A 17,063-nucleotide genomic window follows, 5' to 3' on the forward strand; every position below is an offset into this window, starting at 1 on the left:
GGAAATGGTATGCAGGGTAGGTTGTATGGCTGTGCGATTGCCTCTAAATTTCATATTCTGGATTGTCATTGCTCTAGATTACCAATACACATTAAATCGCCAAGGGGGGGGGGGGGGGGGGGGGGACGTCCTTGGCACGTGTCTTACGTCGATCACTAACAGTCAGCATGTCAGCCTGTTGCGTGTTGCTCGTGCACTTCAAAACGCTGTCCTTAACTTTTAACCTGCAAAGGCAGCAGTGCCGCAAAATTGTAGGAATTTTTTGAAAGCCCTTGTGAACATTTCAATACTTTAAAAAAATATTTATTTGCACTTAATCTATTGAGAACGACCCCGAAGCCTGAGCAAACGGGCTGTGTCCGTTCGGATCAAAGAGATGCACCGTCACTGTCAGTGCAGGGCTGACGGTAACACCCCACGCCAGGATGTAAAATTAACACCCACCAAGCGCCAATGGTGGGTAAAAAATTTGTTTGGCGTGTAAAACAAAAACACACAGCCGCCAGTGACCGATGGTAAATTTTGAACTGCACTTCCTTTGCCACAGAGTTTATTCCTATAGTTAGCCCCTATAGGGTGGAACAAAATCCCAAAACGAACCGTCAGGGTTCTGTTCTGTCCATCTTGTCTGGGTTTACACTAAAAACCTAAGGCAATTAGGCTACTTTTAGTCAAACAAGGCATGATTTTTTCCTTTGGCCGGTGAAAAATATGTTTGGCCGGTACATTTTTGGACGTCACTAGCCAATGGCCGATGAGATAAAAAGTTAATTTTACACCCTGCCCTGCACACTGAGAAGAGAGAGAGGAGAGAAGAGATAAAGTCTCTCTTAATGCACGGTAGATTGCCGGGTTTTTTTTCAAAATCACCTTGATATCCAGCAAATCGCCTAGCAACCCTCCAATCGCCAATACACGATTTGATCGCTGATGGTCCCAGGCCTAATGGGTTGCGACTGAACCAGTTGCAGCACTGGTGACAAGACATTATAAACTCCCAAACCTTATTTTCAGCCCTGCGTTGAGACAATCAAGTAGGCACTTGAATGGATTAGAAGAACAACCTCCTATCAGACAGGCAGGTCGGCAGCTGGACAGGACTGGAGTCACATACAGTAGCTGCTCTTTCACCCCATCAGGAGGTAGCTGCAGAGGATGGGTGGTGTTGGAAAGCAGAGCTTTGTCATGAGCGGCATCTTTCCCCAGTAATTTCCCAATACAGTGGGCACTGGTCAAAAATGGGCATCTCGTCTTTGATGCTAAAACTCAACGGCAAATTGTGACCAAAGTTTAGAAGATGTTTCATCCTTCAAGGCATCTTAATGGAGACTCACTGGAGGCCAGAGAAACATGGAACTTAGTCTACATCATTTCTCACTCAAAGAACATTAGAAAACAGAGCTCCACCAAACTAAAATAATGACCCCCTTTTCCACAGACAATTATCCACAACTGTTTGAGACTGAGCTTCCTGTTCCAGCATTTCAAGAGGAAATTTTACAATATTCAACCTCGCCTTAGCTTTGAATTAGTTTCACGTTGAGTCTTCTCCCACAATGCTCTCTGAGGGAATTCACACCCCATAGACAGTATGAATAAGGCCAGTCTTTACGTTGCACTCCATTCAGTGGGTCTCCACCATGAGATTATATTCAGTGACAGATATTTAATTGAGGATATTCACGAGGAGAACGCAGCCAAAACTTTAGTGGGCTGTAGTGGGCTTTATATATATATATCCTTTTTAGATAATCAGTTTCAACACACTTGGGTTACACTTGAGGGATGGCACCGCTAAGCCAGGATTTTTTCTTTTGACAAGCCAGGCTGTGACCAGAGGTTTCCAAATCCTCACATCCTGCTCCCACACATCAGCTGGCTCACATCAGCAGCAGCGCCACAGCGCAGCACAATCAGGCTGCCACACAGACCGACTGCCAAAGGGCAAAACCATTCATGTCACAAAAGACATTCAGGTTCTAGCTTCGGCAAACAACTCTTCCCCTTTCAACAGTAAAAGAACTAGTGGCGGCGACAAGACGTTGCCAGGGAAAAAACGAGGGCACAGTCCCTGGCGACATAACAGCCTTCTTGCTGTTGTGTTTACCTACGCCGCACTTGCACAAACACCTCTTTGTTATATTTGCCCTTGCAGGAGAAAAGTGAAATGTCAACCAAAACTAGTAGATTTAGTAAACCTTCAGCGCATGATGGTATGATTTATGATGGTGCGATTTTAAACCTGGTTTGCAATTATTATTATTCTTTTTTTTTTTAAAGATATTTCATTTGAGTCTTCGGCTGCCAGTCACTAAACATAAAAGTTTGACCAATGGGCTGAGAGCACTCATCACTGATGAATGCATGCCCTGAACTGAGTTTCTGTTACCATGGAAACTTGAGATTTAGGGGAACAGAGATGTGCGCCTTTTTTTTTTCCAGTCATAAAGACACCCACCTGCACAGAAAATAGTGTAGCTACAGTGCATTTTGAGTAGCTATGGGGCTGCCATACCATGACCATCACAACGCCCCTGCTGTTTTCATCCCCTTCCTGAGAAATGTGACATCAGGAGCAGGTGACAAAAAAAAAAGAAAAAAAGAACTGAAGTGGCACCTGGGTGTAAAAACCAGTTGGTTGTGAGATTGTGAGACTGCATTCATTGGAGCTGTTTGACTTGGGTCGATGGCTTCAATGCCAATATTAATTATCATCTTGGAAAAGTTGGGATACTAACAAGCCAAATCAAAAAATACACCCCCTCTCCATACTGTCTTGATCACTACAGACACTCACCAGGAACTTAAAAAAGCCAATTATGAGCCACTACTGTCCAAAAACCCCCTGATATTTATTTAATCGTCAATCTAACATGCTGTCAAAAAATACAAGTTGCATGCCTAATTTCCTTGCCTAACTTACCTGCTTTAATTGATAGGCTACATCAGATGGGACAAGCAACCATTTCTTAGTAAATGTCACGTTACATTTAAAAAAAAAATTAATTAAAAAAATCACTTACTGAGTGTCTTGATTGTGGAAACATCATGTCAGTTCCTTGTTTGTTGCTCTCCTTTTCCAAACACGATTAACTGTGTGCCCCGTGTTTATATATATATAAATATATATATATTTCTTTCCTTGCGTTGGTCCTTTGTCCACAGCTAGCCCAGCCTTGCACAGGAGCTGTCCAGCGTTAGCAGGGTGACTAGCTAGCGGTAGGTAGCTAGCGACCCCCCCTTCCACTTAAAAACACACAAAAAAAACTATTTTAACCTGTATATAAGTGATGCACTTTGCCGCCGGTAGCGATATAACAAGAGTCGATGTCTTGTCTGGGTGATGCAAGACCACTTGGCTGTGCCTTGTCCCGACCCCCCCTGTATTTACAGTGACTGTGACCAGGAAACCACAATCAGTGCTGGGTCCTCCTCGCCGGCTAAGCTAGCTGGTTCTTCACAAGCTGTCCGTCAAAATGATTCATCGCTGTTGCGAGCTTTCCGCCTCGACGCACCAGCGGCAGCGAGCTAAACGCGGGTAAATTAATAACGTTGAGCACACAGCGTTGTTTTTTTTTTCAGGGGGTGGGGGGAGTGAAGCAGGCAGGCAGGCAGGCAGGCGGAGGGGGTAATGGTTTCTGCTTCTCTTCGTCTTGTGCTGCTTGGCCCCTTCAAAAGCTTTCAGTTTGCGCTCCTCAGCTACCACAGCTGCTGCGACTGCACTGATGAGAAAGTGAGATGAGGAAAGAAAAAGAAAAAACGGCCCAATTCTCAGAAATAACAAAATGTCTGCGGGTTCGTCTAAGATGAATCCCAGCGGCAACAAATCATCTGTGTTGTCGCTCATGCGGCGATTAAAAAAAATAAAATAAAATACAGAAACTTCAAATCGAAATGTCCCCACCACCAGACTGAACGTTTTATCTCTTGAACGGTGCCGGAGTCCTGGAGAAACAGAGCGGGGTTGTCAGTGTTGCTGAAGCCAGAAAAGTCAGTCCATTCCTGGAGCTGGTAGGTAGGTGGAGAGGGAGGGAGGGAGGGAGGGAGGGAGGCACGACGCTGCCGCCGAGCTGAACGCCCCACACAGAAGCACGGCGGCTAGATGAGTTGTAGATCTACACACCGCAGATCTACCTCCGCAGCCGGGCTGATGTCTGAGCAGCTAGCGCCTCCTGTGGACAGGTCGCCGCACAGCTTCACCACGGTCACTGGAGGAGGGGAGGGATGGATGGATGGATGGATATGGGGGGGGGGCATGGTGCATTCAGGGACACAATAACACCCCCAACTCGTAGGTCCCGAATGAAAGATTAAGATTATTAAGAGATTAAAGTAATCCCACCAATACAAGCCCGTGTTCACAGGTTATGGCTGTAAAACACAAGACAAAACACTGCACTGTAAAAAAGACCAACACCAAACTACAGTTTCTGCCTATATGTAGCACCTTTTTTTGGCCAGAGTCAGGATGTTAGGGGAATAAGTAAATAAATTATAAAAAGGGTGAGTCCACCCAAACTTTGGACAAGGCACCCACCAAATTGAATTTCATTTATTTATTGATTATTAAAAACAACTTCAATCTTTCTTCATAAATACAGAAAATAATATAATTTGACTATATATGCAGTAAATTTAACTAGCCTACCATTATTGTGGGCTTAATGTGTTTAGTTTTCTTCCTTAGACCGCCTGGTATGAAACTATACGGTTGAAGTTTGATGTATGTTAGTCATATGCATTAAAATGTTATCTGTATAAGGCTTTAAAAACAGCCCAGTAATAATATAATATAATAATATACATCATCTACTGCCCTGTTTAGTAGTTCTGGTTCCTCTGAAGATGGCTTCTCTTTGACAATAAACATTTTTTTAAAGACACAGATCTAATTTGTATGTAAATGATCCTGCTTGTGTCAAGCCCTGCTTGTTGTTTTTAAAGTGAGAGCCAGGTCTCCTATAAAAGAGCTGACAAATGTTTCTATTTGGATTCAACCAAGTATAACCCTCCATTATGATAATATAATTCTTAAGGAATTGATTTTCTCCTCTAAACTCTTTCCCATTAAGCATTAACCTGACCCTGTCTGCCCCTGTAACATAAGAATTGCCTCATGTCACTGATGACTTGTAATCAATGTCTACATTACAAGGAAGGTGGGAGGTGGTACCATGGCAAACCAGCAGCTGATTGAAAGGTAGGGAAAACATAACCATTTACTCAGAAAAACAGGCAAATGTATAAAGTATACATGATGATATGCAGTATGGTCCATTAATCACAATATGAAATAACATACTCTACTCTAAAGGAAATGTACAGGATGCAACGAGAGAGAGTATAGGAACATATTTTATTCCAATTTAAAACATTTAAAGGAGAAGGCTATGAAAATCATTTTCATGTTTGAATGAGGTTCAGGCAACAGTGGTTGAAATGAAACATACAAAAGAGAAATATGGCTAAAATACTGTAAATCAATAACCATTAGGACCCTTTTCATGAGGGTGTTGCATGAATACAGTATCTCACCCACCCACTCCCTCCCCAACCTGACAAACACATGCAGTTAAAATGACATTTATCTTAAAAACAGCAGTTCATCATTAATCTTAAATATAGAATAAAATTGTCTTTTTTTTCGTTAATTAATCACATACTTAGTGTTTATTTGTTTTAAAAACAGGACCAGGAAATTCACAGGCCCTCTGATTTTTCACAACATTGGCACTTGTTAAAGAGTCTGGCTTTACAAAGAAAAGGGATTGGCACACTCATTGTACATAATTTACATTTGGTATACTTAAAAAAAGAAGAAAAAAAATCAAACAAAAATACATTACTTTCAATTTGTACACCACTACACAAAGTTTATTTGAACTCTTTTAAAAAAGTCATCTTAAGTGGTCCTAAATACACGTGTTAAGGTGTGTCAACCTTACAAAAGGAAAAAAAAAAAAGATGCAGATAGCTTTTAATATCACTGTATGTCCATCCTTCTAACCAGAATGGATCTCAAGCATAAGCAATAGCCATCAAGTGTACACACACACGCGCACACACGCGCACACACACTCACACACACACATACACCTTAGAGTACCAACGAGCACGCTTGAATGGACATCTAAGTTGCATGAATGCAGGCCCATTGCAGTGGTGCAGTTTCAGTGCCTTCGACCCAGGGAAAGAATACACAGTCCAATCAAGTAAGGGGGGAAACAACAGAGAGGGGAGAATGGCAGACATGTAAACACACAGCATATTCACTCACTTGTAATTATAACCACCAAAATATTATAATGGCCATTGCAGTACCTTCACTTGGTGTTTCAATAAATACATTAATACTGAGGCTTAACACACAAGCTTCATTGGAATAAAAAACAAAACCATTTTGTAAAATTTGATTAACATTAGTTTAAATAATTGTAACCACAGATCTGGGTCAAGTTACAACAACCATTTTGAATTTTTGATGGGTATCTTTTGTGTTACTAATTGATTTGGCTTGGCACAGTGTTTTGTACTAGATTGTCGTACAAACTTTCTCCAACTTGCAGATTAAGCGAATGCAACGGGAAGGATTTTATATAACTGACCCAACTGTGCTCTGCTCCAGCTCTAATCACTGGTAGTGTAGCGATCTGACCCTTTCTGTGTTGGTTCTGCTGCTGCTATAACCAGTCAAGGCATTAAGAGAGTGAAAACTGATGCAAAGAATTTCAAAGAAGTGTGTGGTCCCTCGAGTAGTCACCTTCATTTTGTTTATCATCCTCACTGTGGCCCGTTCAAGTTCCTTCACCAGACAACAAGTTCCCTACATGAGAATGACGTTTACAAGGCTACACACCTGTTTTAAAAGTGGTCAGTTCAGGAGAATGGGGCTGTGCTTCCTCAAAGCCAAGCTAGTTTAACAACACAATCAGACAACACCATGTCGTCCCAGCAGAACACAATATTCCTTTAAAAACTCAGATAAAGTCTGTCAAATGGTTTATTTGTTCACATACCAAACTACACAAGCTCCTAATTCCAAACTGAAAAGTATGACGCACGATATTAACCTCTGCTAGCAAGTGAGTGCGGAAAGCTTCAACCTGAAAATGGGACAGACTGCTCGAGGAAAGGCTTTTTGAAATGTTGGCTGAAGCACCAAAGATAAACCCTTTACCGATCCAAGCTGAATAAACAAGATCACAGCCAGACTAAACTTGCTATGACAAGTCAGAGCCTTCTTACACCTTTCCACTCATTAAAAAGTGTGGCACCAATATATACATGTCCCTCCTTCATTAAGTGTTTCAGAATACACAGTCTAAATGTACAAGACAACAGTTTTACCAACACACGTGTGCAAGGGAGTTGCTAGAATTACTCTCACAGGGTCCATCCTACTTGAGTCAGTTGGTAGAACACACTGATCTTCCTCTGGAAAAAAAATCACAAAAATGTTTTATGTATAAACCTTTTGGCGAACACCTGAAGATCAGTAATCATTTCTTTGATCTTTTTATCTGACCCAGTTTTATAATTTGCACAAAAAAGGTCCAAATGTCCGAGCACTCCCTTTTTTTTCTGACTCCAACACAGGCAGGCAATCGTGGAAACACTACCAATGAGAAGATAAAGCCAAGTGTAGAATTAGTGTCAAGCCGAGAAGATCAGCAAACAGTTTGTGAGACAAAAAGCAGAAAGGATGTTTAGGTGCCACAGCTTGGACACTCAAAAAAATAAATGTGCTTTTGCACCTTGTGAAACCACCACTTCTTCTGACCTTAGCCATTCTCCTCCTCCAAAGGCAAAAAGAAATCAAAGAGCCGGACAGCCGCCAGACTTCTCTTGGGAATGTCATATAGGCTTCTGTGGACTGCTGCATTCCTCCCTCACTGAACCTGTGGCCGTCACCCTCAAAAGGATGTCAACGCACGACCCCCCCACCCCCAATTCCTGGTTAATTAATTTCACCTTTTGCTCTATGACATCCATAGAGTCCTTTCATTTCTACCAAAGCTGCTAGTAGTAGCCCTTGTGATGAAAAAGTTATGAAAACTTACCTGAATTACATTGTGAAGACAAAAATAGCCATCTATCAACTTTCAGCTTAATGGAATATTTAAACAACTATCAGGCAAGAGACACGATATGGGATTGGTACCAATAGCCAACGCATATCTTTAAAAATTACAAAAAAAAAGAGAAAAAAAAGCAAGCATCCTTGAACAGTTAATATTTAACAACTAAGTTTTGTCTGTTTTCATTTTCCTATTTGCATAAAGCACAAACCTGACATGTTTTTCCATTGTCAAGCATTTCAAAACAGAACTGCAACAACTAAATATATGAAGTATCATTAGAAAGATAGAACACTTGTCCATAAAATAGTTTTGATATTTTACAGCAGTATAAAATCTCCTCCCATCTCTAGGGTGGAAAAAAAAATTGCGCTGAAACTAGGGAGGAAGTCTCATTTACTGTGTCAACAATACGTAGATCTGATTGATAAATTAGACATACAAAAAAAACAAAAAAACAATTTACTCTCTTGCTATTGGTTACAGTTCATCAAATGTTGGCTGAACAATATGGCAAAAATAAAGTTGATTACAGAGAAGTCATTTGGGTGATCGAGACCAACGTGAAGCTAACGCTAGCGCAAAAGCTTTATTTCATCTACAACTGACTATTGTACTGTACTAATCTGGTATCATCATTCACATGTTGTGCACAGGAAAATTATTCTCACCATAGAAGGTAACAAAGAAAATCAATCACAGTACCAATACATGTGTGATTCAGACAACTGTCGACATGAAAGAGATGTCACACAAAGTGAGCTGTTATCAACATCTGAATGATCCAACATGAGAAAAAAATTTGCACTTAAATTTTGGCAGAACCAGTCCCTAAATATGTTGTTAGTATCTGAACCACTTAAGGGATGAACGGGATACTGGCAACATAATTATATTTACAACAACCGTATGTGGTTTGAATTTGGCAAAGTTGATATAAAGTACGTGAATACTTGAAGTGTTGTCTATTAATTTTTTGTTTCACAATGTATGTTAACACTTTAAAATGAGGGGCAGTGTATGAGGAACATATTGTGACTCTTTCTGGAGCATTGCATTCCTTTGTGTAATCGTCTTCAACTTTAACTGGAGAACAATAGTAACCAAGAAATGAATATAGCTGAAAATATTAAGTCTGTAAGTCTACAGAGAACGAGTAGTCGTCTCTGTCTAGCCCTCACTCTGTGTGAGCAGCATGGAAACTTTATTTACATTCAACAGAACTCCTGTGCTCTGGTTGGGGGAAAGGTTGGCAAATAAAAATACACAATTCAAGACCCAACGAGGGAACCAAGTACCTCACTGCACATCAGCACTGCCTGATAATATATTTCTATCATCATCATTAGTTACCCTTTGCAGATGAGCACAGTCCAATATCTGCAGCCTGGCCTCAAGCCCCCATTCTGTAGTGTATAGCATGCATGGGTTAAATAAGAAAAGGGGAGAGAGCCCTTTGTCCGTGAAAAGCTCACTCTGCCCAGAGAAGGCCCTCGACCCACCTCGTACACACAAGCACTGGTGATAAAATAGTGGAAGGAAAGGAAAAAACGTGAGCCACGGCGAGGGTCAGAAGAGGACCAAAAGGTGTCCTGGAGCACACCAAACCCCCAAACAGGGGGACAAAGGGAGGGAGTGTTATATTTGAGTGTGTTTCATGTGTGTTTGTGCAAGAAGAGCAATTAATAGAACCACAATACAAATTCTTTAAAAAAAAAAGAAAAAAGAAAAAAAAGGGCAAACCCACAGTTGAGGAGCCAAGTGGACAGAACGGAGAGAGCATGGATAGTGTTGGTCAGATAAAGTATGAAGCAATGCTTATCTCTTTGAGCAGCAGCAGCAGTGTGTTTCATGCAGATGTGTGTTTCTACAAATGGAGTCTGCATTGTGTGTGTGTGTGTAGGGGTGTGGAGGGCGTGGGGGTGGGGTGGGAGGGAGTGGCTGCAGGTCTCTTTGCTTGCTCTCTTTCTCTTTCTCTCTCTTTCCATTTCCCATTTACACCAGGTTGTACTCCTTGAGGTTGAGCTGCAGGATGGTGTCTTTGACCGCTGCAAAGACAAAGCGGATGTTCTCCGTGTCGGTGGCGCATGTGAAATGGGAGTAGATGATCTTGTCACTGTCTGGGTTCAAGTCCACAAACATCTTCAAGATGAACTCTCGACCCGCCTGAGCATCCCGCTGGGGACCTTGGAGAAGAATAGACCATTATGTTAAGCTGTTATGAGGCATCACAGGGCTTTTCTTGTTCTTCAATGTCAAATGAACATTATGTAATATTAGCATTCCTCAGTAAAGGTTGAAATATGAGCATCCCTTTGAATAAACAAGATTTAAAAAAGGGGGGGTGGGGGGTTCTGGATAACATGTGCTGACCAATGGCCAGTAACTCCAGTCACTTCAAGCAGAGTCCTCTGGTTGCATTGTAGTGCAGTGTTACGACCACAAGATGTCACTCTACTTTTAAAAATGTTGAGTGAAAGTAACCAGAACAGATCGAGTTAGAGACTGAATGTAAAAAATGTGTTGAGGTGTTCATGCCAACTGTTGGGACACAGCCTCTGTCAATGTTATGACAAAAAACAGCAAATTTGATCTTGAAAAAGAAGAAACACACAAAAAAAACTTAAAATGAAAACAACTGCCGAACCACAGCATTCGAGCCGGTGCCGACTGACGGCTCAACTTCTCACCTGTCTGGATAATTGAATAAATCCTGTACTGAAATTCACCACTGAGGCTTAACTAACAGCACGCTCCTACAATAACCAACCACTCAGCGAGGAGGTGACTGCATGAAATCTAATGTTATTAAGAAGTTCAACTAACTAAAAAAAAACAAAAAAACAAATTACCATCAAACTCTGGGAAGTAGTCAACCAAGTGAGAATACATGATCTTCTCCTCCAGCAGGTCCTTCTTGTTGAGGAAGAGGATGACAGAGGAGTTTTGGAACCAGGGATATGTGATGATGGTCCTGAACAGAGCTTTACTCTCCTCCATACGATTCTGATGAGACAGAAACACAAGGTTAGGATACATTCATATTGCTTGATATGTACCAGTATTAATATAACATAACTACATACAGAGTGTGCAATTGATTTTCAAGATCACTTCTAAAGAATCAACGTAAGCAGCCTCAACACTGAGGAGTGTTTTGTGTGTCTGTCAGTTACATTACTTATGCTGAGGCTGTGAAAGCAAAAACGTTGCAGGGATACCCTTGACCTTGTTTGATGTCTATCTGTATCTGCATTAGAGGAAACTTTGCACACGCAGCTGAACAGAGCTCATAGCAGCAACAGGCAGAAGCTGAGTGATTTATACTAAAACTTCACCCTGAGCTGTATTTTGGTCGCCTTCTGTTTTGAGTGGAGGAACAGGGGGGATCTTTGCAGTGGTACCACATGAGAAATTCATTAGAAAATAGATAAGCAGCAATCCTGACAGCAGCAAAAAATACTAGCAGGGATAATAAAAGTGTAGCCAAATGAAACTAACCTTCAATTTCTTTTCAAATACAAAGGCCAACCAAAACAAAAAGGCAGTAAGAGTGTTTATTTACCAAAACCTGCTATAATGTGATACTTTATCTTAAAATTGCTAGCATCACATGCTCATTGCTAGCATGGAGTTGTAGTTACAGATTAGAAACACTCAATATTGTTGAATGACATGAGACCTTTCCTGTTATGGCAATTAGTCATGTCTCTAATGCATGATTTATTGCTCCCAACAAAACTGTACACAAAATAGTCAAACAAGTGGATTTGGATGCCTGCGCATGTAAAATAAAACAGAAGAGATACTTTGTTATCATTGCAATTTACGCAACAATTAAAAGGAGGTGCATCCTCTGTAGTGTAAAAAGTTAAAAGCAGCTGACCTTAAGTCTAAAAACTGCTGCTAAACATGACTGTTTCCTCTTTTTTATTTAGACACCTTGCCAGTTTCACTCCTGCAGTTTTTGGCAAGTAGCAACATGATCCTGGCCAGACCTGACCCGATGAAATCAAAGATGTTTGAAAACAATTTCATCGGGCCCTGAGTGGTCGAGGTCTTGGTCCTGAGCCTGTCAGCACCACAGGATAATCTCAGCAGACTGTGAAGCCTGAACAGAGACCGGCCTTGCCTCAGCCACAGAGCAGTGAGAAACAGAGGTTAAAGGGATACTTCACCAATTGTCTACTCACCATCATGCCAAGGAAGGGTTCTGAGAACTTTCGGCGTCATCAAAACGCTTTTGGAGTTTCAGTGGGGGTCCGACTGGCAACGGATTTACATGTAATGGTGGTGGATTGTGCCCACTTTTTAATCGTCCAAAACACACACTATGAAACATCCAAATACCTCCATACTGCTGGTCCATACTGACCCAAGTGTCCTGAAGCTGGAAAAAATTAATTTGATCTCTGTTTTTAGCCTTGTTGTAGCTCCCAGTGGCTGCGCAAGATGTGCGAGATTTGCTGCGAGATGTTTACATCATACATCCAATGGTTTACAATGACGAACAAACATCTCGCAAGAAATCTCGCACATGCGCACAAACATCAACAGAGCCACTGGGAGTTACTGCTACAACAAGGCTAAAAACAGAGATCAAATTAATTTTTTCCAAACAAATTTTTTAAGTTGCTGCTTCAGGAGACTTGGGTCAGTACGGACGAGCAGTATGGAGTATTTGGATGTTTCATAGTGTGTGTTTTGCACAATTCAAAAGTGAGCACAATCCGCCATTATATGAAAATCCGTTGTCAGCCGGACCCCCCACTGGAACTCCAAAAGCGTTTTGATAACTCCAAAAGTTCTCTGATCCCTTCCTTGGCATGACGATGAGTAGAAAATTGGTGATTTATTGATTTTGGGTGAAGAATCCCTTTAACAATGGTGTCAAATTGTCCTGATGGTGCTCACCACCTGGGACCATATACGCATCACAAGCATGGACAGCAAATGAATGAACCTACAAAAAAAAAAGAAAAAGAAAAGCCTATTTCCTGTCCTTGTGTGTCCAATAAGGCCTCACACCTGAGTAGGCCCAGTGCAGATGTGGCCCAGCACATGTGAGTGTAATTAACAAACTGTTGCCTCTGAGTGGACGAATATCAACCATGGTAAATTGTTGGCCATGCAGCTGGAGTGATGTACAGCAGATACAGTGAAGTCGAGCTGGCAGCTGGGCCTGGTTTATGAAACCCAGTTATGACCAGGTCAGAGAAAGGGTTTGTTGTCAGGAGAGGAGTAGAGGGCATGCAGGGGCTGATCTCATTAGCTTTATTAGCGATAATTCTATCTGAACAGTCAGAGGAGACGGAGCCGACGACATGGGCAAACAAATTATCTGTGGAGTAAACAGAGGACCTCTATTCTGATTATTGTGAGCGACTCTTCGATAACTATTACTGTGTGTTTGCGCGAGTGCGGTGGTAGCACCAAAGATGTGTCCACCCTGACCAACTGGTTTGTTCTACTAAAGTGTTTTTTCAGTGACTGTGATGTTTTGTGGTTCAATAGAATATTACAATTGTAAAATTGCATTCTCATTTACTAAAAAAAGTTTAAAGTTATGGTTTGCAAATCAGTTACAACCTGCCATGTCTTGTGATGACATGTCGGAAAACAACTATGTACAATCAGTGTCCAGATGTGGTGCACACACTCAACAATTCACAATTCATATATTTCTGTGCAAGTCTCACCTCGTTGTCCGACTCCACCAGCACCTGGTCGTACTCGCTGAGCGCTACTAGGAACATGATGGAGGTGACGTTCTCAAAGCAGTGGATCCACTTCCTCCTCTCTGACCTCTGACCTCCAACATCCACCATCCTGATGAGAACATGATGGGATGAGACCGAGGGCCACCAAACAATTGGCCAAAAAGAGTCCAAGTAAAGACAAGAGAGATAAATTACAATTAGCACTGTATCTACCACTCAGTCTTGTAAGCATGCATTTCAACCACCACGACAAAGATTCAACTTTTGCTAAATCTTTGGAAGTTCCATGGGTGTCAAACAAATTCAGCTAGAACCACAGAATATCATGTATAAATGTCTCATTTCTAAATAAGACATCACATTTAATTTAAAAAGTTTTAAAGTTCAGAAAGGAGCCACAAGAAAGGAAACCCTGAAGTGATTCATACAGGGTTAGGAACAAGCCAAGGATCTGAGTCACTTCAGGGCAAGGGGTGTGATTTTCCTGCAGAAAATGTTGCAGTGGAAAGAGGCACCCATTTTGTGAAATTTCACTTGAATTTGTCAAGATAAAATCGAACGACTCTAGTTGTGGTTCAAACCAAACACCCTTTTATGCACTGAGAAAATAAAAGAGAGGAAACGTGAGCAGAGGAGCTGCAGCGTGAATCACAGTACGTTTACATGCACAGCTTAATCGAGCTATGCTCAAAATTCGACAGACGGGAACGTGTCCTCGTCCTCAACACCAGGTGGCGATGATGCGTCGTTTCAGTGGGTTAATACGGCCCCTTTTCCGGTTGACCTATTAGCCAGGCGGCATTTTCGAACAACGGCGAGATGGTTAATCGTACGGCTTTGTTCATCTCGAACGTAATGTGCGCGTTAATTAGTGTGCAGATAAGGTGCATGCTATCCCTCGTAGTCATGGTGATTTTGAGAGGCAGACAAGAACGGCGTAACCCTATAACAATAGCTTCTGTGACTGGCTTTCTTGGATGTTTTTGTTCTGGGGTCTTACACCAGCGTGGGGGGTGTGGAGCAGGCGTGCATGCGTTGTCCAGTTAAACTCTGATTACGGCGTATACATGCCGGAGAAAGTCGAATTCCAATCACATCATCTGGGTGTCTTAATCGGAGTTGGAGAACTTCGATATTAGTCGGACTAACGCATTTACATGCACTCAGTTGTCCGGTTACAGTCGGACTTAGGCAATAATTTGGTTTTCTCAAGTGTCATGTAAATGTACTGACAAGAGGACAGAGCAAACCTTCCTTCAGGTGAACCAAAATAACTACAAGGAAGTGTATGTGTGTACAAACAATGCCATCCCTCTCTCCCTTCCAGATGCCGAAGACTCCATGCAGGGGATAGGAAGTAAATCTGCTGAATATTAACCTGTTTAGTGACTGTGAGGTGCTTAATGGAAAAAATAAGTGCTGGAGCCATGCATAAAGGTTTGAGGAGGCACTGAAGAATGCCAGAAAATAAGGGAATATATGAAATTATATGTGAGTTTTGATTCTGGGGCTGGATACCTAGATCAACTGAGTTTAACTTTACATTATAAAAACCATAACATGGACATGTACGTAATGGTATTAAATTAAAATGAAGACCCTAATGGACCCAATAAGAATGGAAAAGGGGCAGAAGGGGCAAAATATAAAGACCACTGAAAAAAAGTGCTAATTGATGAACTAACTAACTGAACTGCTAAATGAACAGATAAGTTCACAGAGGAGGCGATATGATTCTATAACTACTCCGTGGAAGTTTGATCACACAACACAAAGGTGAACTCAGTCAGTACGTCTGCCAGAAGGAGGGGGGGCATTGATAAATGGAGTCATCTAGAAAAGCCATCCTAAAATAAAACTCCTTCACATCAGACGACCTCCTTTTTTTCCTCTAGCAAGGATGAGTGACCTACTTAGTACGATAAGCTCTCCTATGCTGGATAAGCCAAGTGAAATGACATTTTCTGTGACTTCAAAAGCCAATTAAAAGAGAAGGAAGCAAGCCTAATGGAGATGTTTGTCTATGAAAGGCTTCCTTGTTGCAGCTACGGCCCCGTCAGCTGCAAGCAGAAGCAGTTTAATCCCACATGTGCTTGTACTATCCACATATTGGGCTGGGGTACTTCTCATCCTGCATCAAGTGTGCTCAATGTTTAATTACAGGAATATGACAACACATACGCATAGATGGCGAAATTAAGAAACCGCAATAATCACTCTCATCTTTCAATAAAGCCTGACACCTCACATTTATACCAGTTCATATGCGGATTTTTGGCCCTTAACATAAAATCGATGTCATTTAGAGCACGTAGTGATTCACCATCAGCAGCACAGCTAAGCAGTGTAGATCCTATCGGCTAGCTGCAGCAGGGCAGCTGGGAACCTCTTCAGCACAACGTCATTGCAAGCAGAGTTATTTCTAGCCTTGCCAAGCGTAGGAGGGGGCTGACATGATGGCTTCCTATTGATTTGCACTCTTCTGTAATCACTCTTCTTGCCTGGGTCCATCTCTATCTCCTCATCTTCTCTCTTTTTTGCAAGTGAAAGAAGAAGGGAAGGGCTCTGTGTATTGGTGGCAAGTCGAACGACTGCCTTCGCGCCAAGTCCTAGGGGCTGTGTCTCTGGGCAACAGAAAAGCTGGGACTACCATGTACAAGAACTGCCTTTTAGTTTCTAGATTTGCATGTTTATGACCCTTCAAGCTTAGGATTCTTTATGAACATCCATATAAAAGTACTCCTTATTCTTTATGAACATCCATATACAGTGAGTACGGAAAGTATTCAGACGGCTCTTCTCCCATGATTGCTCAGTTTGGCTGTGCTCTTAGGAACCTTGAGTGCTGCAGAAATTCTTTTGTAACCTCCAATGAAGGAGTAGAACCATCTCAAGGAGGATCAGAAGAAATGGACAGCATGCGAGTTAAATATGAGTGTCACAGCAAAGGGTTACTTATGACCATGTGATATTTCAGTTTTTCTTTTTTAATAAATTTGCAAAACATTCTACATTTCTGTTTTTTCTGTCAAGATGGGGTGCTGAGTGTACATTAATGAGAAATAAAATGAACTTTTTTGATTTTAGCAAATGGCTGCAATGAAATAAAGAGTGAAAAATTTAAAGGGGTCTGAATACTTTCCGTACCCACTGTAAAAGTACTCCTTATGAAGTCCTGTCTTTAGGAAGTAATGTAGATTCTATCTAATGAGAGAGAGAGACTAGGAATACAGTTAAAACTTTGTTTTATTTTCAGTTTCTCAGT

General features: G+C 41.5%; 2 protein-coding genes across 6 annotated transcripts in view; both read right to left on the reverse strand.

Moving 5' to 3' along the window:
• The window catches only part of tle5 (TLE family member 5, transcriptional modulator), a 47,047-nt gene extending 43,045 nt beyond the window's left edge, over positions 1–4,002 (reverse strand). For all 4 annotated transcript variants that reach the window (XM_083970394.1, XM_083970392.1, XM_083970391.1 and 1 more), the window contains exon 1: positions 3,024–4,002. In XM_083970394.1, the coding sequence (XP_083826520.1) occupies positions 3,024–3,050 (27 nt within the window). In that variant the 5' untranslated portion in view covers positions 3,051–4,002. The remainder of the gene's footprint in view (positions 1–3,023) is intronic.
• Positions 4,003–5,643: 1,641 nt separating this feature from the next.
• The window catches only part of LOC310984298 (guanine nucleotide-binding protein subunit alpha-11), a 33,982-nt gene continuing 22,562 nt past the window's right edge, over positions 5,644–17,063 (reverse strand). For both annotated transcript variants that reach the window (XM_083969475.1, XM_083969476.1), the window contains exons 5-7: positions 13,778–13,907; positions 10,931–11,084; positions 5,644–10,264 (exon numbers count right to left, since the gene is read on the reverse strand). In XM_083969475.1, coding sequence (XP_083825601.1) covers positions 10,074–10,264; positions 10,931–11,084; positions 13,778–13,907 — 475 coding nt within the window. In that variant the 3' untranslated portion in view covers positions 5,644–10,073. The remainder of the gene's footprint in view (positions 10,265–10,930; positions 11,085–13,777; positions 13,908–17,063) is intronic.

Source organism: Trachurus trachurus (assembly GCF_905171665.1).
Source record: "Trachurus trachurus genome assembly, chromosome: 4".
NCBI classification, from domain to species: Eukaryota; Metazoa; Chordata; class Actinopteri; order Carangiformes; family Carangidae; genus Trachurus; species Trachurus trachurus.